At 39.1% G+C, this 23518-nt stretch overlaps 1 protein-coding gene across 4 annotated transcripts in view; it reads left to right on the top strand.

Moving 5' to 3' along the window:
- The window catches only part of LOC146003536 (phospholipid-transporting ATPase ABCA3-like), a 98724-nt gene that overhangs the window by 15970 nt on the left and 59236 nt on the right, over positions 1-23518 (top strand). For all 4 annotated transcript variants that reach the window (XM_083141829.1, XM_083141827.1, XM_083141828.1 and 1 more), the window contains exons 6-8: positions 2730-2900; positions 10043-10224; positions 22437-22592. In XM_083141829.1, the coding sequence (XP_082997955.1) occupies positions 2730-2900; positions 10043-10224; positions 22437-22592 (509 nt within the window). The remainder of the gene's footprint in view (positions 1-2729; positions 2901-10042; positions 10225-22436; positions 22593-23518) is intronic.

Genomic DNA, 23518 nt, shown 5'->3' with positions numbered 1-23518 from the left:
AGCGTATGCTTCTCGTAGTCTAACAGAGACTGAAAAGTCATATGCTCAAATAGAAAAAGAAATGTTAGCAATTGTGTTTGCAGTAGAAAAGTTTCATTATTACATTTATGGTAGGCAAACTGAAATTCATACAGATCATAAGCCATTAGTCTCTATAATGCAGAAATATGTAGCAAATGTTATGTCAAATAGGTTACAAAGGATGAAGGTGAGATTGTTGAAGTATAATCTGAATGTGGTGTATATTCCAGGTGTAAATATGCACATTGCAGACTTGTTGTCTAGGTCGTTCATAAAGGACAAAGTACAGAGTGATCCATTCTTAGCAGAAGTTGTCCATAGTGTAACCAACCATTTGCAAATCAGTGAATCACGAAAACAAGAATTTTGTGAACACACCAAAAAAGATCCAGTTCTTTGTAAAATAATGGAGTACCATACAAATGGTTGGCCAGTGGAAAAGAAATATGTGCCAGATGAAGTAAAAGTGTACTACAAGTTACGTAGTGATATTCATGTAGAAGGTGGATTAGTGTTTTTGGGACATAAAGTAGTTGTACCATTAAACTTAAGAGAAAAGGTTCTAATGTTACTGCATGAAGGTCATTTTGGCATTGCTAAAACTAAACTGAAAGCAAGAAAAGTGGTATATTGGCCAGGGCTAGCAACAGATATTCAAAATTTAGTCCAAAATTGTAGAGTATGTGAAAAACATCAGAGGTCAAATTGTAAAGAACCATTAATCTCGCATACTATTCCAGAATTGCCATTTGAAAGGTTAGGGGTAGATATTTGTGAGTATGGAGGTAGATCTTATCTAGTAGTTATGGATTATTACTCTAAGTGGTTGGAAATTAGGCCACTAAAGTCTAAAACATCGACAGAAATAATAGATAAACTGAAGTCTATATTTGTAACTCCTGGGATTCCACAAGTTGTAGTTGGTGATAATATGCCTTTTGGATCATTAGAGTGTAAAAAATTTGCAAAACAATGGGATTTTAATTTTATAACCAGCAGTCCCAGGTATCCGCAATCAAATGGACTTGCTGAGAAAGCTGTAGGAATTGCTAAGTCATTGTTTAAAAAATGTAATGAAGAAAACAGTGATGTGTTGTTAGCTCTTCTAGAGTACAGGAATTCTCCTGTAGCTGGTTTAGATATAACACCAGCTCAGATGTTGATGAGTCGAAGAGTAAGAACTGGTTTAGATATAACACCAGCTCAGATGTTGATGAGTCGAAGAGTAAGAACTAGGTTGCCTATTCATAAAGAATTATTAAATCCGGAAGTACAGTTGAATGTAAAAAAAGTACTAAAGGAAAAACAGGATAAATCTAGGAGTTACTATAATAAGTCAGCTCATGAAAGACCTAAGTTTAAGCCTGGTGAAAACTGTTTAATTCAGAGGGATAAGGTGTGGGTACCAGGTCAGGTAGTTGCAAGTCATGATTCTCCAAGGTCATACATGGTTAGAGATGAAAACAATCAATTGCTTAGAAGAAATAAGGTACATTTAAAAAAATCTAACAATGCTCCAATTTTTAAAAATGTCTTAGATGATGAACCTTGTAATGTCAAGACATCTGTAGTGTGTCCAACATATGAACCTTGTAATGTCAGAACGTCAGTAGAATCTCCAAACTCTGTAAAAAGTGGAACTGAGACTGAAACAAACAGCAGTAAAAATATGTATGTAACCAGGTCTGGTCGAACTGTAAAACAGCCAGTCAGACTTCATGATTATGTTTAGTAATTTGTGTATAAGGAATTATTGTAAAGGGGAAGATGTAACATATGTGTAATCTACAGTGCCTTGAGTCGGGGGGAACTGGCAGCACTGCCAGAGGAAGATGGCTGAGGGTGAAGGTGTGGATCGGACAGAGAGCAGCTCGATTGCTTGTAGAGGTCTTGTGATAATAAAGTATGTTGTTGACTAAGGGAAGTCTTTTTTAAGAGATAGAAGACCACGAGACAATCGGGTCAGTCAAGATGCGAATGCCACAGCAAAAGGTTCGAACCAAAGAGACATAACAAGTTGCATGTCGCTCTAACTGGGCTGTTTTCTCAGTCTGTTCGCACATGCACAATGAATGTTTTGCTTTAGACTGAAAGGGCTTTTGTCAATTGCCAGTTCAGTCTGAATCTTGTGCGTCACCTGTCGCTTCGGTCTAAAACATCCCTAAAACCTGGTGCGTTATCTTTTGTAGTAATCAAATATGCATTTTAATAAACCTTATACTGGCTGACAGTGCTGAAAGTGGCGATTCCTAGCTGGGGGAATGCTTGTTTGAGTTTGGGGATAGGAGGGGGGTGCATGTATATATCAACATGGAGACAGTGCTGACATCCACGGTGGAGTGGTCAGAACAGCGTTCTACAATGCCAAGGAATCGCGGAGTCAAATCCAAGCCTGAGCGTACGTGTTTTTCATGATTGTCCATTCATCATATCATCACCCATCCTCATTGTCGTGATTACCCAAAAGTAGCAGAAAAGCGACGCTAAATAACAAAAATTATATCAAAACATGAAGACAATGCAGTATGTGGGGCTGAGTGCTTATACAAATTATGCTAGTTGGAGGGATACTTTGTAAATATTTTACATGTTCAGTTCTGTATACCTTTATCCCTTATACCCTGTAATAATAGTGCAGACAGTTATAATACTTTCTTTCCCCCACCTGCTATCAGCACATTGTACTAAAACATGCTTCTCTGTTCTAGCATCCAATGCTATGGTGCTTGGTGTATTACTGTGGAACATAACCTTAATCATGCCTCTTCTGCCAGCTGAAGAAATGTCAATGTCTCTCTCCAGGATGCTCATATTTTGTATCCTGCCAAATGAAGCTCTTTACATAGGTTTTCATCTTTTCTATGAATTCGAAGTAGAAAGTAAGTCATAACATCCAAATACGCAGTATGACTAAACTAATGTAAGATCTGTCACATGGTTACATAGAAATTTAAGCGAAAAATGAGGTCTCGACCAGGACTTGGGCCTGGATCTCTGACCAACTGTTTGCATGATTTTTCGCTCTTGTTGATTTACCTGTGTGAAATTGTCCCCGTCGGTGCTAATTGCAGAGTGTCTACCAGTCTGGAAAACTGGTATATCCTGGAAGATCGTGGAAATGTCAGGGAAATTTACTGTCTTTTTGGAAAAAATCAACATTTTTGTAGCAGTGCACTAAAAGTAGGTTTCTCGGCAACGAAGAAAAGGACAAGCAAGACATTTTGAATTTGCTGTAGACAAACTTATTTCAATTTTATGTACTGAATATTACCGGTAGTTACAGTATTAAACTGCATTTAGTGCAACCTGTCACGTTTCTCACACTTGTCGATTGGTGGCATTTCTAGCAGAAGCGAAATGGCGTTGCCACTGTAGTCCATGTGAATTCATCACTGGGGGAAGCCGAGGCCAGGATGCAATTAAGATACGCTTATTAAGATTACACCACACTAACCAGCAGCGCAGTTACAAAACAAGTTTCTTCAACAGGACACAAACAAAGCATGTGTGAGTTACACTACAATCTGAGTAACCACCTCTCTTCTGGCTTCCATTCACTCCTCGCAGTGTAGAAGATGACTTTTTCCTTGTTTCCCATTGGTGCAGAACCTGTCGAGCAATTGATGGAGTGGGAAACATGACAGGTTGTACCAAACACAGTTTAAATACTAGGAAATGGGGTTATGTTCTGAACTGTACTGTAATTATATATTATTTATGCTATAATTGTATTTTTTTTAAAGAAAGTAATTCTTTATTAACCATTAGTCAATACATGGCAAGCATTATGCAAAAGCTCACCTCTGATGTTCCTATCCAACAATCACTTTCTGTTCAATTTTCCTTCTCATTGTTAATTTTATCATGTGAAGTGAATATTCTAAAACACTTGGTTAAACGGGATTCTAAGTGTTGTACTTAGCTAAAATGTAGCGACATTCTTACATACATGTTTAACCTTTTGCCGCCCAAGGCCTTTTCACATGTAAGCCTCTCTGGCCCGAGCCGATTTTGAGCAAAATGCAGAGTTTCAATTAAATGAGTGTAGATCGGAGGCTAATTGCCCTAGAGAGATGAGTGTATACCGTTGTACGCGGAATGAACCAGAGATTCAGACTATATGAAATTTTTGCAAATTCGGCGTATATGTGGTGGGGGGAGGGGGCTAACTCTCAAAATTCCAAAATTTCGGGAAAAAAATTTAGTTCCCCCACTCTCCCCCCAAGAAAAAAGTACATGACAGTGTCGACATGCACATGGAAATGATCGCTGACATGTAAGAAACACAAAAATATTTGCATTATTATCATATGACCAATGTAACTTGAGTTGTAACCCCAAGCTTCAAAATGCAGCGGTACCTTGAAATGACTATAGCTCAGAAACTAAATGCCCTAGAGATATAAAAGATATACCGTTGTACGCAGAATGAATCACATATTCAGACGATATATAATTTATGCACATTTGGCGTATATATGGAGGGGGAAAGGGGGAAAATTCCCTGAAAATACTTTTTTTTAAAATGGGGTTTCGCCCCCCCCCCCCCCCCCCCGCCCGCACGAAAAAAAGGATATGAAAAGTTCAAAATGCACATACAAATTATCGCTGGCATGTAAGAAACAGAAAAATATTTGCATCATTGTCCTCCTCCGTAGTCGAGCGGGTTAAGGCGTTCACTCGTCTTGAGATCGTTCGCTGCGGGATGGCGTAGGTTCGAATCCGGCTCTGGTCGGAATTTATTCGGCCTACGTATAGGGCCGGTGGCAACCCACCATCGTGAGGAAATTGGGAAGCTCCGAGTGAGTGAGCGTAACCCAATCAAGAAGACCTGCAACGTCTGGGGGCTCGTCGGGCTGATCCCCCGACACTCCAATACTGGTCTAAGATCTCCACGCTACAACAGGTGACGGAGGAACAGTGTGGGAGGGAGACCAGCAGTCGGTAGGTAAGCCAAGGCCCTCACGGGCTGTAGAGCTATGGGTTATTATGTCGTATGACCAATGTAACTTGAGTTGTACCCCCAAAAGGAATGGCCACTGATTCAAGTTTCAAAATGCAGCGGTATCTTGAAATGACTATAGCTCAGAAACTAAATGCCCTAGAGATATGAAAGAAATACCGTTGTACGCAGAATGAATCACAGATTCAGACGATATATAATTTATGCACATTCGGCGGGGGGAAAGGGGGGAAATCCCCTCAAAAATACTTTTCTTTAAAAAAAATGGTGTTTCCCCCCGCCCCCCGAAAAATGTCAAAATGCACAAAATGCAAAATTTATGCAAATTTGGTGTATATATGGAGGGGGAAGGGAGAAAACCCCCAAAAATTATTTTAAAAAAATTGTCACTTCACCCAAAAAATGTCCTCGCACTTGTGCACAAAACGACACCTACGCACAACATTCACGGACGAAAATCTAGAACGTAGTGAAAAATGAGCACCAATTCTTGCAGCTGCTTGAAATTCTATTTTTTAGACAATGCTGGGTAACCCCTGTTGCCACTTGTGGACACTTGTGCTAAAAAAAAAAAAACAAAGGTTTCCTTCAGCACGCTTCAAAATTCCATTCTCACAACGCAGATTCAACAACCAGTCTTCCCCCTCCCCCCTGTTTGCGCCCTCACGGAAAACTTTCATTTTGACATCGGATACTGATAAACAAGCTTCCTTCGAATGCAGTTCACAGGAGGGAGTGAAAAGCATTGCTTTAGAACAACAAAGCAGGTCTTCCTTTGTCGGAAAAATTTAACCTTGAAAAGAGACGCAAAAGAGAAGTCCCTTTTCCCACCTTTCCCCCTCCATTTTCATGACAAAAAAATGCAAAAACCCATTTCTGTTAAATACATGTGTTAGGAACAATATAAAAAAATAAAATCGAAATTCTAGCCAAAAATAGAAAAGTTATAACGTAAAAACTACAACCTTGACAGCATCTCGACCTTGGGCCATTGGGTATCTCGTTCGAGACGCTTGGGCAGCAAAAGGTTAAATATGAGGGGCATGTAAAAAAAGGGCCGATTGGTTATTATAGAGAATAAAATCAAGCAAGAAAATTTTTATTTTGATGCTATACAAGTGCATACCCTGGCTATTTTTCTACGTAGTCACCATGATGCTCCAAGCAGTTTTGGTACCGTGGGACAAGTTTACATAGACCCTCTGTGTAGAAATCTGCCGCCTGGGATCTCAGCCAGTCGAGAACTGATGTCTTGAGAACATTACTATCATCGAAACGTTGCGAAGAAAGCCACTTTTTGAGATGAAGGAACAGAAAGTAATCACTTGGTGCAAGATCGAGACTGTGTGATGGGTGATTAAAACGTTCCCATCGGAATTTTTGAATTGTCGCAACAGTACTGTCATCTGTGTGTGGCCGGGCGTTGTCATGAATAAGCAGAATTCCAGACCGAAACATTCCTCTTTGCCGGTTTGGGATGGCACGTCGCAGATTAGACAGTGTTTGGGAATACACATCTGCTGTGATGGTTCGTCCCGGTTCCAGGAATTCCACGAGGATTACACCTTTTTGGTCCCAAAACACGGTTGCCATGGTTTTGCAATGTGATGGTGTTTGCTTGAATTTCTTCGGTTTCGGTGAACTGGAGTGACACCATTGCATGGACTGCTGCTTCGACTCACCTGTGACGTACGATATCCTGGCTTTGTCTCCAGTCACTATGTGAGAAAACAAGTCATCCCCATCCTTCTCCCAGAAAATCATGTGCTGATTTCATTCTTTCATCTTTGTGAGTGTTTGTCAATATTTTTTGCACCAACCTCGCACACAGTTTGCGATAACCGAGATTGTCCGTTACAGTTCGGTGCAATGTTTTATCAGACACTTCAGGAAACTCCTTGCCTAGATCAGTAATGGTGAAACGGCGATTGGATCCCACTTTCTCATCAACATGTTGAAAAAGTTTGTCTGTCTGAACACTAGGCCTGCCACTCCGCTCGTCATCATGAACATTTGAACGTCCTTCCCGAAAAGCACAGCACCATTGTCTTACATTTCCTTCACTCATTACTGTTGGTCCGTAAATGCCACACAATTCCCAATGAATGTCAGCTGCACTCAGTCCTTTTGCATTGAGATATCTAATTACTGACCTCACCTCGCATTTGGCAGGATTTTCTATTACAGCAGCCATTTCAACTTCCTGCTACTCGCACGTACGCACCTCCATGCTTAGAAATATACCTCTGTTGCAGGCACAGAATACTAAAGCATGCTTCCGTGCACGCGCAGTGTTGCCAGTCCCAAGTAAAAAAAAATTATCGACCCTTTTTTTTTTGACATGTGCCTCGTATATGAATTGTCCTAATGACTTGATCTGGAATATTTTGGTTCTTTGTCTGGAAAACCAGGAATAGTCGGGGAATTTTGTTTCACAAAATTGTAGGAACCCTCTAATGCAACAGGATCTATTTGTTGCCTTTGAAACACTGTTGACGTTGACTGTGCCTGGTTTCTCCTAGCATAGAGTGTAAATTACATACCTCTGTCGGTAGAGCAATAGCACGTTATGCCAGACACCCAGGTTCAAGGGAAGGTTGAGCTTGCATTTTTCACTGAAACTTCTGTGTGTGCCAAACAATAACATCCTTTTTTGTTGTGATATTTAAGCTTAAAGTGAAAATCAATTATATTTATTAGAAATTGGGCAGATTAATCAGTATTCTATTTATTTGTATTGGCCAATAATACGTTTATTCGTAAAATTAGCAATAACTTTAGTGATCCATAAATAGATTGAAAATTAGTGCTATTTTGTTAGTATTCTAATGGATAGAAAGTGGTAATTCAAATAACTGTTTGGCTGCCTTAGCTGAGACATGGACAGAAGTGCTCATGCGCCAACTGGACGTGTTGGGTGGCTAAGTAGGGGTGAGTAGGTAAAGTGGATTTTGGGCAGGAAGAGGAGTTCAGTGAAAATCGTCTCCTCATGAAAGAACAATGAAAGAACATCGCTGGCAAAATACGCTGAGAGATATTTATGAAGGAAAGAGCTTGGAATTAAATTAAGCAAACAGAACATATCTGGAAAGTATTCATCATGTCACATTAGCAAATTAATTTGTTTGTAAACTAGTAACTTAATTTTAGATCCTTCAATTAAATTGATCTCTTTAGCAAATATTAGGTGCATCCAGAAAGTGAGTTTCCAACTCACCCACAGGTGGCAGGCCATGCGTATTGAAACCGGTTTTGCCCATGTGTGAGAGGGACATGCCTTGGCTAGTGAATGTCCTAGAACATGCCTCCCGAAAGTCATCAGTAGTGTTGCGGCAGCGACGAAACATGGTGGCTCTTATTCCATATCCCGCCACGTGCGAGGTTTGATCAGGGATCAAGTTCTTGAATGCTCTTATGGACAAGCTTGTGGAGAGGTGCAGCAGCAAATATTGGAGGATTGTCGCGTCACGTTCACGGAACTCAGCAGCCATTTCCCGCAGATTTCTTGGTCGTCGTTGCACGACATTGTTACCAAACGCCTCTTGTTCCAAAAATTGTGTGCCTGGTGGGTGCCGAAACAACTAACACCCGAACACAAAGGAAAATGCATGGGCACGGTGCTGACATTTCTGCACCGTTACCATGATGATGATGATTTTCTCAACCGGATCATCACAGGGGACGAAACGTGGGTTGCATACAGCACCCCAGAAAGCAACGGCAGTCCATGCATTGGACGAAGTTCAAACAGAATGTGTCTGCACGAAAAGTGATGTGCACGGTGTTCTGGGACAGACAAGGCATTCCATTCATAGACTTTCTGCCCAGAGGTGAGACTGTAAACGCTAACCATTACTGTGAAACACTGGGGACATTGCGACAAGCCATTCAGAATAAGCGACTCAATAAGCTCAGTGCCGGGGTGATCTTGCTGCACGACAATGCGAAGCCGCATATGGCTAGGCACACTGCAGCCCTTCTGGACAGGTTCGGTTGGGAGGTGTTCGATCATCCATCATACAGCCTGGATCTCGCTCCCAGTGATTACCACCTGTTCTTGCACCTGAAAAAGTTCCTGTTCAGTCAACATTTTCACAGCGATGAAGAGGTTCAGATGGCTGTCACACAGTGGTTCGGTGCCCAGGTGGCGAACTTCTATGATGCAGGTATACAGAAGTTGGTCCCACACTATGACAAGTGCCTGAATTCCGGTGGGAATTATGTTTACAAGTAACTGGACAAGTGCTGTATCTGTGCCACTAAATCATTGAATGAAATAATGTTTCCTTTTTGTGCATGACCCCAGGGAAACTTACTTTTTAGATGCGCCTTATATAATGAACACAAATGCGGTACATGTGATGTGTGTGTATGATGTGTTTGTATATTTGCATGTAATTTGTACTGTATGAACAAAAAACAGCCTACGCCTTCTGTGATTGTATGTTTAATCCTCTGTAGAAGTGTAAAGAATAAATCAATAAATTTACGCAACGTTAATCAGGATAATCACTAATAATATCTAACTGTTATAAATATCATGAGTTAAAAAAAGGGTAGTTACTGAATGGTTTGTGGCATTATCTATTATAACAAGGGCATTTTGTGCCAAATTTGGGACGAGTTTTTATTTTGCTTATTCGGACTTGCTATGTTTTGTAGAATATGCAACAGGGACCAAAACGTCACCGTTCTTGTTCCACTTCGAAATGGTTTGTTACGAATTGTAAGAGCCATCACAAACACAACAGAGTGAGCTATAATAAACAAAACAAGCGAACCCATGCAAGCAAAATATCACTGCATAGTTTCACGAGTGCTTCTACCTGCATCCTCTGTCACGTTTGGAATCGTCCTTTCCTGCTAGTTTTGTCTTCCGACTATATGCCCATGGCTTTCAATGACGATTAAACCTGGGACCACTTGCATCAGAGATAAGGACAACAACCATTTAGTTATACTGGGTCTCTCTTATACTTTATATTATTCACATCCAATGAATCATGGTGCATGTTACATCCTGGCTTGGTAATGTTGTACATGTATTATGTATTTCAGAGAATGGGCTCTTTTGGCATCATTTCCTGGAAGGTGCACCTGGGCACAGAGGCACTTCAATGGCACATGTATTCCTTATGTTCATAACTGGCATCATCATCTTTGGATTAATCACGTTCTGTGCAGAACGAGCAAAAATGGGGAAGTCGGAGATACCAAGAGCATGGTACAAGTTACGTTCAGTAAGTAATTAAAACAGAATTTTTCTAGGGGATGTATTGATACAAAGAAAGGTGTTAGTATCAGCCCATACAGAATCACTGAAATCGGGCAGAGTGCTCCCGTGTAGCCAAGTGGTTAGTGATCTTGCCTTTGCTGCACATGATTCTAGGTTCAATTTATTATTATTATTATTATTATTATTATTATTATTTATTATTTCCATAGGGTTACAATTAAGCCATACAACATTTCATTTTGAACAAAATTAATACAAATAATGACTTGATGCCCTATATAGTAAAAAAAAAATTGCAAAAGATACATCTAAGGAAAATGTGATGAATTTACATTAGTGTATATATAGTGTTCTATAGTAGCAATGAAATAAAGAAAGTTTGAGAGTTATACACATTTAGAAGAAAAGAAAGTGTAAAGGTTTGTGGGTTTGGATATGAGTGTGTACGGAATTGCTGTTCGAAGTACAGGGATGAAAATTTTAAAATATATGTGTGTGGGTGGGGGATGGTGAGAGGGGGGGGGTAAGCACTGAAAACAATATTACTGGAGTTAGAATTTATAGACATGTGAACGTAGAAGATGCCAGAACTGCGCTTTGCTGGTACTGAGTTTGATCTTTGTCGGGAGTGAATTCCAGGTTACCGCTGCTAAGTACGAGAAAGACTTCTGACCAAATCTGCTTTTGTTGGGTTTGGGGATTACTAGGTCTCTATGTAAGGACGATCTGGTGTTTCGGGTGCTGAACTCTGAGAAGAGCTTAATCCTATGATGCAATGGAGATGATTTGTTATGTATTCTATGGAATACCTTATTCAAGTAGATGTAGTATATTCTCGAAGTGACTGTAGGTATATTGTAAATCTTGCGCAATTGTTGGGAATTATATTCTTGGGGGTGCATGTGTATGATTCTTAAGCAAATGTTTTGGATAGTTTCAAGTTTCTTCAGATGAGTTATGTTACTGCCAAAAATAAGACTAGCACCATACTCGAATACGGGACGAATAAATGAAAGGTAGAAATGTCTACTCAGATTTCTATTGAGATATTTACGAATTTTTCGAAATATGTAAATATGGTGATAGATTCTACGAATATAGTTATTATAGTTAATATAGTTAGCCGGGATTCCCTTACCGGTGTGAAGCACTATGGCCTTCGTCTTTGCAACGTTAAGTTTCAGGTTGTTCATGTTGTACCACGTTAATACTTTGGGGAATGAGTTTTCCATTTTCTCCTTTACATCCTGGTACGTATCTCCAACATGGACGAGAAGGCAGTCATCTACGTACAGAGTAATCGATGAATCTGAATTTATTAGTGTGATATCATCAATAAATAGGTTGAATAATTTTGGGCCAAGTATAGAGCCTTGTGGAATGCCTGCAGACACTGACTGCTCGGTGGAAAGTGAACATCCTACTTTCGTTGAGATTTTTCTATTCGCGAGAAAAGTTTCCATCCAGAGAATTGTTTTGCTATTGAAACCAAATCTGTTCTTTAATTTTTCTATTAGCAAATTGTGATCAACGGTATCGAAGGCTTTGCATACCTCCAGGGAAATTAATCCAACTGGGGAATTGCTTTTTTTTTGTCCAGTGTCTCGCGCATTCATTAATTAAACTAAGTAATAATAATTCCGAGGATACATCCTTCCTGAATCCATACTGTCGATCAGACATCAGATTGTTGGCTTCCAGGAAAGTTGTCAGTTGCTTCTCTATTACTTTTTCCATAACTCGACTTAATGTTGGGGTTAAGGAAATCGGCCTGTAGTTACACGCTAGGGTAGGAGATCCAGATTTGTGAATTGGGGTTATTATGGAGTGCTTCCAGCTCGTTGGAAATTGGCCACGTTTGAAGGACGTGTTTATTATGTCGGCGAGGGGCTCCGCTATAAGTGGGGCCAAAACCACCAGAACGCTGTTGGGAATGCCGTCCGAACCTCCTGCCTTTTTTACGTTTAATTTATTAAGAATTGCCAAAACTTCATCGACTGTAACAGATTTTAATGTGAACTCTTCAATTTGTTGGACAACAGCTGAATTGGAGTCTTTTCTTAGAATATTTATGTTCGAATTGCGAGGATTAACGTGCGCTGATGCTTTGCATATATTAGAAAAATGAATATTTAAATAATGAGCTATGTCGGACGGGCTCGTTAGGAGGACATTGTCGACTAGTAAATGATTAATTGTAGTTTTTGATTCTCTACCCGTGATTTCATTGATAACCTTCCATTTGCAGTTGTTATTGCTAGTGGTCTGGTTCACCATATCTCCTTTTGCCTGCCTAGTAATTGTTGTGCAATGATTTCTAAAAGATTTGTATTGCTCCCGCGTATAGTCACAAGAAGGATCCACCGCTTTCTTGAAAAAGCGGTTCTTCTGTGAAATTAATTTAATAATTTGAGGGGTGCAGCTGTGAGCTGCAAAATATCGATATTCCAGCATAGCTAAGACAATTGGGGAGCTATTTTAAAAGAAGTAGCAGACTGTGTCTTCGAAACACAAAGAACAGCAGCGAACGGACTTATTTCTCCTACTCCCTTCTTTCTTAAATTCTTCCCTAAAAGAAACCCTATGACACAACAATCCTTTGAGGGCCAGGACTTGCCAAGCATCTCTTTCGTTGGGTGCATGAGGCCCATTGCCACTGTTTTCTGACTGTGAAGCACAAAGCCCACTCTTTCTTTTCAAGTAGCTCTCCACTTGTCCTCTCAATGCTGCGTCAACACTGAAATTTTTGAACTCCCATCGGGAATCGAACCTGGGACCTAGAGAGTGCTAACTAGGGATGGCCAGATATGAATCCTGAAATATACGGATCCCAGGTAATAATGGAACCAGCATCCTTACCTTGTAATCAAGGGGTCCTGGGTTCAATACCCTGTGGAGGTTTGGATCCCACTTTAAACTGTAGGTCCAATCCCGAGTAGCCTATCTGTGCATAAAGTGGACTTAGAACAAAGATTCAAAATTCAAATGATGGAATCAGCTACTCAGTTCTTGGATCTGGCTCCAGATACCCAGTTCTCTGATCCAGATTGAGGTACCCGGTTGTGGGATCCAATTTAAATAGTGAAAGTGAGCAGCTTAAAAACTTTGGTTTCAGTACGCTTGGCAAGTTCAGCATTATTCAACTGAATTAATGTTTTATTGCTGGGCAAGGTTCAGCATACACTGGTCTACCACCTAGACCCCCCTCCCACTATTTTAAATTTCTAGGACAAAATCTCGACATACAAGGGTCGTTCAATAAATAAATTTCCCTGTAGCATAAAATTTGTTACAAAAATAATTGAATTACACTATGCACATGGTTGACGAGCCCTATCTGTTGCCTTCAAGAAACAATAGCTATTTCTCCCGCAGACATGAAGGTGCATGCGCAGAGGGGAAGGAAATGACGGAACATCGTGAAACGTCCGGCTCGCACCATTAGAGAGGTGGGCTGCATGGCAGGTGCACATGTATTGGACAGCTGGTGTCAGGAAGAAGTGCATGCTGTGATTCGGTACGAATGGGCAAATGGCTCGACATCCACAGGAAGCTGGTTGCCGTGTACGGTGACACTGTGGCCAACACATTTAACATTTCCCTTGGGACCACTCACGGCATCATCCATGAGGACTTGCGTGGAGGAGTGTTGCAAGGCCTGAGCCCGGACTTTTTGCACAGGACTCGATAAGCTGGTGCAGCGTTAGGACAAATGCCTCAATGTGCAAGGCGATTATGTTGAAAAGTAGTACAGGTATGTACTTATCTGGACATGTAAAGTTTGCATGTATACAGGGTGTATCATAAGTGATGGTCATAATTGAAACCAGAGAGCACATAAGTTTCCTTTATGATTTCTTTGGAACCGCCTTTCTAACTTCAATACTACTCGTCCTACAGAGATGTGAACTCTACTTTCCCACACTTTCGGTGGTGTCTAGCTCCGACACTGAGCATCTCTCGGAAAAGTGGAAGAGGAACTTTCATCTGGGTTTGATGCGTTGTATCTCTGGTTTCATTTATGACCATCACTTATGATACACCCTGTATATTACCAAATAAAAATATTACAACATAGGGAAACTTATTTTTTTGAACAACCCTCGTAATACTACTTGCAACCAAAAAGCAAGTGTGAGTGTGTGTTCATAATTTTCAAAAATAATATAAAAATCTAATCATGTGTTCCCTTATGTGAGCCAAATCTGCAGAAAATAGAGCTCATGAGAACTGCAAGGGAATATTTCTTATGAGAAAATAAAATAATGTAATCAGAGGACAGATGGACATTGATACTGCATTTCTAATGTATTATAGTGTCAGTATTGGAATTGAAATATTACATTGGCATAAATACGTTGATTTCCTATCTATAATGTTTCATCTCAGTAGTGATAGGAGCATTGGACATTATTGCTCTGGGAGGGTCAAGTGTTGGTCTCAATGTATCATTCATGTAAAATTCATATACCAAAATCCAGGTAACATGGAAAATCGTTGCAAGGGGATGGTGGGGGTGGGGGTGGGGGGTAGGGCCCCACACATTCTTCGATCTCAACCATTTTGGAGCTGATGTGATCATCACCATGCTCCATCTGCCTTTACCACCCAGGGTTGCCCAAGTACCCATTTAATGTAACTAAGCAAGAACTTTTACAGTCTTCCCTGCCTTCTCTAATTTATTTCTTTTCTGTTCATTAGATGTGTACAGAAAAGTTTAGTCCGAGCCTGCGTAGCCGTTGTAGTGATATAGAGGTTGCCCCAAGTGATGAAGAGATATGCATGAGGGTAGAAAATATCAGCAAGGCATTTTTTTCTCTTGGAGGAGACATGAAAATTATAGTGGATGGAATCTGCATGAATATCTACAAGAACAAGATAACTGTCATTCTTGGTCATAATGGGGCAGGGAAGACCACTTTTCTGTCTTTACTTTCTGGTAATTATGTATTAAGTACCGTATTTCACCATGTAATTGTTGCACCCTGTTTTTTGAGTTCAAAAATTGGTTTGTTAAGTTTCATTGCATCAGCATGTCAGATAACGAAACCAATGATAGTAGTGCATAATCTTTAGACTAACTAAAGTGTAAATCACCAACTTTGAGACCTGTAAACAAACCGTCTCACCGATTTGATGTATCACTCCGCGTCAGCTGATTCATGACCGCTGACTACCGCATAGAACTCGCCATGTTGAAAGTGTCACTACTTCCTTGCTGTTCACATGATTATTTTTAGAAAATAACCAATGTTATAAAATATCATTATGTACACAAATCTCTAAGCTCATTGAAAGTTACAATGCATATTCCTACAAAATGTTCACACTTATCTTGCCTTGCCATGTCACAAAGTTATTTTACGAAGTACTCTATATTTGGCAGAACAAAAATCGTTATTAGGATGCTTGTCAAAGTTTCCAACTGCAATAAATTTACGAACTTTCTTTGTCTTGTTTTGATCATCATCATCAATATATTTATTGGACTTACAGCATTGCATATGGCTGTTTATGCCCATTACATATTTTATTTACATAAGATACAATTTACATAAAATCTACAAACAAATTTCAAATACACTCCTATCTACATATATCAAACCTTAGAAATATACATTACCATGTTATATCATTTTGTCTAAAAAAAATGCAAGTAAAATATATTCAATTCGCATGCAAGAAAGAAGCCAAATTTATGGGAAATGATTACTGGTACAAAGAGTTAACCATAAAGGTGAAACAATAAGTACAAGGAAAGAGCATTGGGTTTAAAGTGAGACGTCACTTGCGGCGGCGTATCCCATACTACAAATTGGCCGTTGTTTTACCTTACGTAATGAATCCTGTAACAACGCTGGATTTTCGTGTGGATTATTTTACTTCTATGAGTTTGCAATGCTTTCTGCATGCACGTGGTTTTGTTTACAGAAGGTCTCAGGGTTGGTGATTTGAACTTTAACTAACTCTCTAGTCAACACAAATATTTATGGTTGGAGCAACACAAGCCTTCCATCTGTCCCAATCCTGGACAAGTTCAAGCAAATCTTTTCCATCCTTACCAATTTCATTTAAATCTCAACATTATGCTTCCATCTTCGTCTTGGCCTTCCTACAGGTCTCTTACCATCAGGTTTGCCAACAAGAATCCTGTACACCAGTGGTTCTCAAACTGTGGTACGCGTACCCCAAGGGGTACATGAACAACTTAAAGGGGGTATGCGATCAGCTAGGAAGAGAAAAGTTGAGAATACGCACTTGACAATATTTGTGTAGAGCAGACTTCATAGCTTTAACACGCAACAGGAAAATAAGGCTGATTCTGTCACTGACACTTATCTTTGTTTCACATGTTTTGAAACAAAATACTCATTTGAAATCAATAATAGACTAAATTTGAAGCCGGGTCTCCACTTTAAAGTTTCAAGTGCACAGCCAGACATCAAGAAACTGTGTCAGGCTATGCAGGCACATCCTTCTCACTAGAAACTCTGAGGATTTACGATAACTCCAAAATTGTGCTTGGTGGTATGTTTACAAACTTATTTTTGTTCTTCACTTTTTGTTCACCCAAAAAAATAATAAACATAGGATTCTAATGTTTATTTGTTTACAGCTCAAATGCCATTTTCCTCTATTGCATATACATGCCTCCAACATATCGAAAACGCCTCACCTATCAGGGAGTCAAAAAAATTCCCCAAAACCCACTATTCGGAGAAAACGTATAGTGGGAATACATTAGACATTTAGTTACGACTAAAGGGTACAATGAGAAAAACGTTTGAGAACCACTGCTGTACACTCTTCTTTCCTATCTCATTCATGCCACATGGCATGACCACCTAAGTCTTCATGATTTAATCTTCTTCTTCCGACACAGAAGATTAAATTTTGTAATTCCAAACTTTGCAACACTGTAGTAAATTTTCTACAGTACAATATTTCAAGTATAATGCACAAAATCAATAACAACAAATGTATTAACTTTTTATTTTCAGACCAGAAATATGTTCGCTAAACTGTCAACAAAGAAATTATGTGTGTCAAGTTGGACTATTCAATTCTAACATGTATTCCATTCATCGTGATCTTGCACTGAAGTTTTAATGCGATGATGTTCACTTTATGCACAGAAAGGGTAATCAATACTGGACTGACAGTTTAAAATGCTATCCGAACCATTGTGCAATGTTCTCCCACTGGTGATCAAATGAGGCATCTAATTTGTAGATTGTTCTTGTAGTTACAAAATAATTAAAAATTGGCAAAGTATCCAGTTGAGAACGACTTCATTTGCAAAAGTGTGGGCTTTGGTGCTCATAAATACACATTATGTATCTTTAGGAATGCGAAGGGCAACCTCTGGCACTGTGTTCATAAATGAAGTGGACATCTTAAAGAAACGGCATAAAATAAGACAGAGCATTGGATTTTGTCCCCAGGAGAGTATATTTTTGCCAGACTTAACTGTGTTCTTGTAGTTACAAAATAATTAAAAATTGGCAAAGTATCCAGTTGAGAACGACTTCATTTGCAAAAGTGTTGGCTTTGGTGCTCATAAATACACTTTCTGTATCTTTAGGAATGCGAAGGGCAACCTCTGGCACTGTGTTCATAAATGAAGTGGACATCTTAAAGAAACGGCATAAAATAAGACAGAGCATTGGATTTTGTCCCCAGGAGAGTATATTTTTGCCAGACTTAACTGTGTTCTTGTAGTTACAAAATAATTAAAAATTGGCAAAGTATCCAGTTGAGAACGACTTCATTTGCAAAAGTGTTGGCTTTGGTGCTCATAAATACACTTTCTGTATCTTTAGGAATGCGAAGGGCAACCTCTGGCACTGTGTTCATAAATGAAGTGGACATCTTAAAGAAACGGCATAAAATAAGACAGAGCATTGGATTTTGTCCCCAGGAGAGTATATTTTTGCCAGACTTAACTGTGTTGGAACAAATTCAATTTTTTGCAATGGTAAGTCATAATATCTATTAATGTTCGAGATAAAAATTACTAGCTGGGGGGATGGTGTTCACCTAGTTTGAGAATATGTAAGGGATGCTTGTATGGATCAACATGGAGACAGTGCATTAAGTGGGGGATGATAGCATCCCCCCACTCCATTGCTAGCACTGACGGAGAGAGAAATATCCTAATGAGATATGATTAGGAGGTGGATTTATAAACAGCATACAGTGTGTTTCTGTGACCTTGAGTGAAACTGGCAAGGTGGATGGAGACTGACCCAAGTACCAATATGAGTTACAAAACACCGGTCCGGAAATGCAACATTAAAAAGTTATAAGCGAAAACTAATTGGGGCTGCCTATGACAGTGAAGTAAGACAACTGAAAGATGCGGTTTGTAGATATAATACAGAAATTACTACAGTGTATCGTAACACTTTATGATGAAAGCGTTAGAGCAGGGACACTCCTTGCGTCCCCTCCTGGCAAGAATCCTTGCTGCCTGTGATATCGTCAGAACGTCTCCAAGGATGTTAGAGCGAATGCGACAGAGCTTCTTATGATGCTGTTATGCCTGCATCGACGCTGGGGGCAACCATTTTGAATACCTACTGTAACATTTTTGTCATAGAGTTCTACGATACAGTGTACTAACGTCCGTATTAAATCTACAAGCCGCATCTTTCAGTTATCTTATTCCACTGTCTGTAACGTAGTAGGTGGGCAATTACAAATACCAAGTGGAAGGTGACCCAGAGCAAATGAATCGTAATTAATATGCCACTAACCTACCCCTCACTAAGTCGTATGCAGTCTATGGGACACTTGGCACGTTGTTCATATCGCCCCAGTCTCTTTAGAGAACCAACGATCCAACAAATACATGCGATCCTAACAAAAAAAACTATTTTTATGGACAACAATAGTACGATTAAATTGACATTTAAGACACGTTCTCCAAAATTGCATTGTAGTAAACTCCCAATGCTGCAAGCCCTCCTCAAGAGTCACGCATACATTTAAATGGACATCAAAGTATACGATTAAGAAGGCTGTCAATAGCATACATTAAAGAAAATGGTTTAAGACCAGTCTGTGTTATACAGGCTAACAAAAGGCACAACTCAAAGGTGTATATAAGATGTAAACAAGTTACTAAATATATATCCGCGAAACTTGAACCGGAAGTCAACTTAGCAGTGAAGCATCGAGTTCCCAAGTGGATGGTGGCAGAGGCCACCGAAATTAATAGAACATTTACAAGTAAGTTTCACGGATATATCTTTAGTAACTCATTTACATCTCATATTATCAACCGCGTTGTTTATTCCCCTCAACATGAAATCAAAGGTTTAATCGTCAATTTTACTTTTATTCCGAATAGTCGGCTATACGAAGTATGACTATCGGCTATCAACAATACATTCATAAACAAACATCATTTTTTAACATCCAGCATTTTCATTCAAACCGTATATTACAACACATCATTCAAGATTGTAATTTCAATCAACAATTATTACAATATCTATCAATTATGAAAATCAACAAAGGCGTTGCAACCTGTCATAGAGATATTGAATGAATTTAAAGGTTATATTTAATTATCAATTACCAGTAATACAACTAGCTTAAGTGAGTTATCTGATGCTCTCGACAACCTTTACATGATAGTGATTGTTCTCTTGATTTAAGGGGAAATTAACAATTCTTTCATTCCATAATGTATTTGACAAAAGGCCACCGCATTAACTGATACTCGTAAGGGATTTTTCACTATCCAAAACTCACGCAACACTTCGCTGAATTACGCATCGTGATGAAAAATCAACACGTTCAAAAATCTAGTTTAGAATCGTCGAACGTGAGTTGGGAATTACAAAACATATTTAATCGTTCACACTCAATTCAATACAGTCGGAGCAATTTAGAATGCAATCACAGTACATACCTCAATTAACTTTCGATGACTCGTGGTCGTTTTCTTTAAACCTTGGCTCCACTCATTCTCGACCACAGTAGCAAACTTTGTTGCATAATCTTCCTTTCCTGGATTAAGCGGCTACATCTAATTGAATGGCTTCATGGGTTGCTCGTCTATTCGGGGTAACCTTTTCCCTTATGGTTACGTTTCTTGACTCGAAGAATATGTCGTCTATTTTCGGTAACCTCTTCCGTTACGGTTACGTTTTCTTGACTCGAAGAATCGGTTGTCTAACTGCTGTAACCTCTTCCCATACAGTTACGTTTCTTGACTCAAAGAATATATTATCTACTGGCTTCGCTACAATTCAACGACGTCCAATTTGGCTTATAAAACACAGTCAAAAGTTTGTATCGTCTACGACATATCCTATTCGACGAACGGTCAAAAACTGGCACTTATTTACAATTGCTTAATTATTGGTGATGCCGTCAAAATATGATCTAGCAGTACCAACAGTTCAAAATGCACCAAACACTGTCTGTTCATTTTACTAACCCAGATTAGTATCAAGTGACGAAAAGATACCAAACTTGCACTTTAAAATAGCACTAAACGCAACTTTCGACAAAACAATACCTGGTTCACAAGACATTTATTCATTCACCAATTCGTGCACAATACTTTGTTGTGGAAATAACTAGTAAAGTTCCATTTCATTGGTAACATCACCACAAACCAAGATGCATTCGACTTCCAATATCCCCCCCCCCCCCCCAAACGTGACTCCACGCTGCCATGTTGCGAGTAAGAGCAGTCAGGCTGGTCGCTGCGAACATCCTGTGTTCGTGCAGAATCGAACGGTAGTTGCCGGGGCAAGAAGAGACTGTGAGGACCTCTATCGGAGCTTTCTAAAACTGTGTCAACAAATGACTGATGCATACTGCATACGAGTCGTAAGAGTCGAACGAAGTTGTGAAGCGTTTTGGGAGATGATTTAATATTTTAATTCTCTCTTTTTTGGAATTCTAGACCAAAATGCGTCACATGTCGTAGTCAGCCCAAACTATTTTTGGATTATAACTTTTAAATGAAGTGTTTCTTGACCTGGGATCCTTATATTGGTACTTGGGTCAGTCTCCATCTGACATAGTGTTAGGCAAAGACAATATTCACAGCACAGAGAAATAAAATCACATTATTGCAGTATATATAAACTGAAAGGTTTTATTCTTTATTCATTGCAATTATAATGCGAATATACTTGAGATGAAAGCGAGGATTTCGCTTTGTCGATGAATTGACTCAACTAAAACGCATAAACTCAATGCGTGGCTATCGGCAAGCCTATGATCACATAGACCTAGCTTGCGCCCCGAACTACCACACCAAGAGATAAGAGATATGCAATGATAACTGAGCCAATATTTGCTCTTTAGCCTTTTATTTCCAAATTAATCTTTAGGCTAGCTTTATTATTTAACATAGAATGGTTGCAGTATTGTGCATATCATCAATGCATGGCTATCGGCGTACCTATGTTCACATAGGCCTAGCTTGCGCCCCGAACTACCATACCAGGATGTATGCACAACACCGAGGAGTTCTTTTTAAGTTAAAAAGCTTCGACGATCCGTGGCGAAAGTGTGATGATTCTTACGCGATATCCTCGCTTTTATACTATTTTTGAGAACACAGATTAAAGTACAGATGAATCACTCACTATCTACAAAAGGATACTACAACAAAACTGACATCTATACATGTTTAGAAATACAAATTCGTATAGTGAACTCTCGCAAACATGAAGATACATTAAATTACCCATAATGTAGCATAAAATACAATAAACATTAAACAAAAAATATAAATTACTAATAAGGCGCAATATTACATAGAATAACAAGGAGGTTACGCTTTCTTTCACAAAATAAATATATTAGTGACACATTTTCTACTGATGACGTCACACAAAAATATGGATCATATCACATCCACCCTGCCAGCTTGATTCAAGGTCACGGAAACACCCTGTATGAGTCACTTAAAAAGGCACCATAAAATAAAAAAGTTACTAAATTATTCAGTGAACATAAACTTCTTTTTTTTTCAGTTGCGCACTTATTGATTGCATTTGCATTATGATTCTAAATTTTAAAATCATTATGTTTCTAAATTTTAAAATTTTTACATTGTAATTGCTGTAGAGTCTGTTAAAATGTTCTTAAATTGTGAAAGAGTTGTGTCCACTTTACACAAAGTTGGGGAACAATACTTGAAGTACTTGTACTTTTATAATTTTGCTTTATCTTCTATTTCAGCTGAAAGGTGTTCGTCGCCCAAGAGCAAAGAAAAGAGCCAAGAAAATCACAAGGGTCTTACAGCTCGATTATGGAAATAACCTTTTGCCTCAAGAACTTTCGCTGGAGGCCCGGAGAGGCCTTAGCCTTGCAATCGCATTGGCTGGAAAGCCTGATGTAAGTAAATTTGACTTCAAAAACAAGTACACTTATTAACATCAGAGAAGTTTTCAGTTTTCATGCAGATTGATTTTTTTCATGGAAGATTGATGCTGTGTGTCGTCATTATTTTCAGCCTAAAGTATGTTTCGTTAACATTCTGAGAAGAATTAAGTGTAGTCGTTAAGTAGGGGCATTGTACTTAATTGGCACTACCTGATTTCATTTTTGTTATTTATCATCTCTTTTCTGCCACTTTTGGGTAATTGTAACGTTGAGGATGATGATGAAATTTATGAAAGGACACTCACAAAGAATGTCCATGCTCGGCTGGATTCCAACCCAGGACCCCTTGCATTGTAGCATGCTGTGTTTACCACTCCATCACGAGGTCAGCAAGAATCATCTTGTACACCATTTTATAAATTCCTCATCGTAGATACACCTGCATGTTGAAACCTCAAATTTTCGTACACACATGTATTCCTGACAAGATGGAGGGTAACAATCTTCTGCCTCCCTGATTGCATAGTGGTAAAGTCATCACCCTATAATCAAGGGTCCCACGTTCGGCACAAGTGGTTTGAATCCCACTTTAAATTGTAGGTCCAGTCCCAATTAAACCAAAACTCAAACTTTTGAAGTTGATCATTGACGTAACAATTCTCAAATGCATAAGTAAATCTGTTTTAATGGTTAATTTTGTCTCCTCTTTGACTTATCTAAATCATATATCGCATGGAATTGGTCAGAGTTTTATTTAGTCTCTTTATTGTTTAATATTACGTATAGTACTATATGTCCAGAGACCAAATGCTCAGTGGCTGTGGCCAAATCTGGAACTAACGATGGTATGACAAATTTTTTGCAACATGTAACAATGCCCCTTCATATTTACAATACGTGAGTTTTGTCACAGTAATGTAGACATGAGAGAATAAATT

Source organism: Lepisma saccharinum, chromosome 20 (genome assembly GCF_977018435.1).
Source record: "Lepisma saccharinum chromosome 20, izLepSacc3.1, whole genome shotgun sequence".
Taxonomy (NCBI): domain Eukaryota; kingdom Metazoa; phylum Arthropoda; class Insecta; order Zygentoma; family Lepismatidae; genus Lepisma; species Lepisma saccharinum.
The sequence above is the reverse complement of the archived record's forward strand: the minus strand, read 5'-3'. Positions and strand labels throughout refer to the sequence as shown.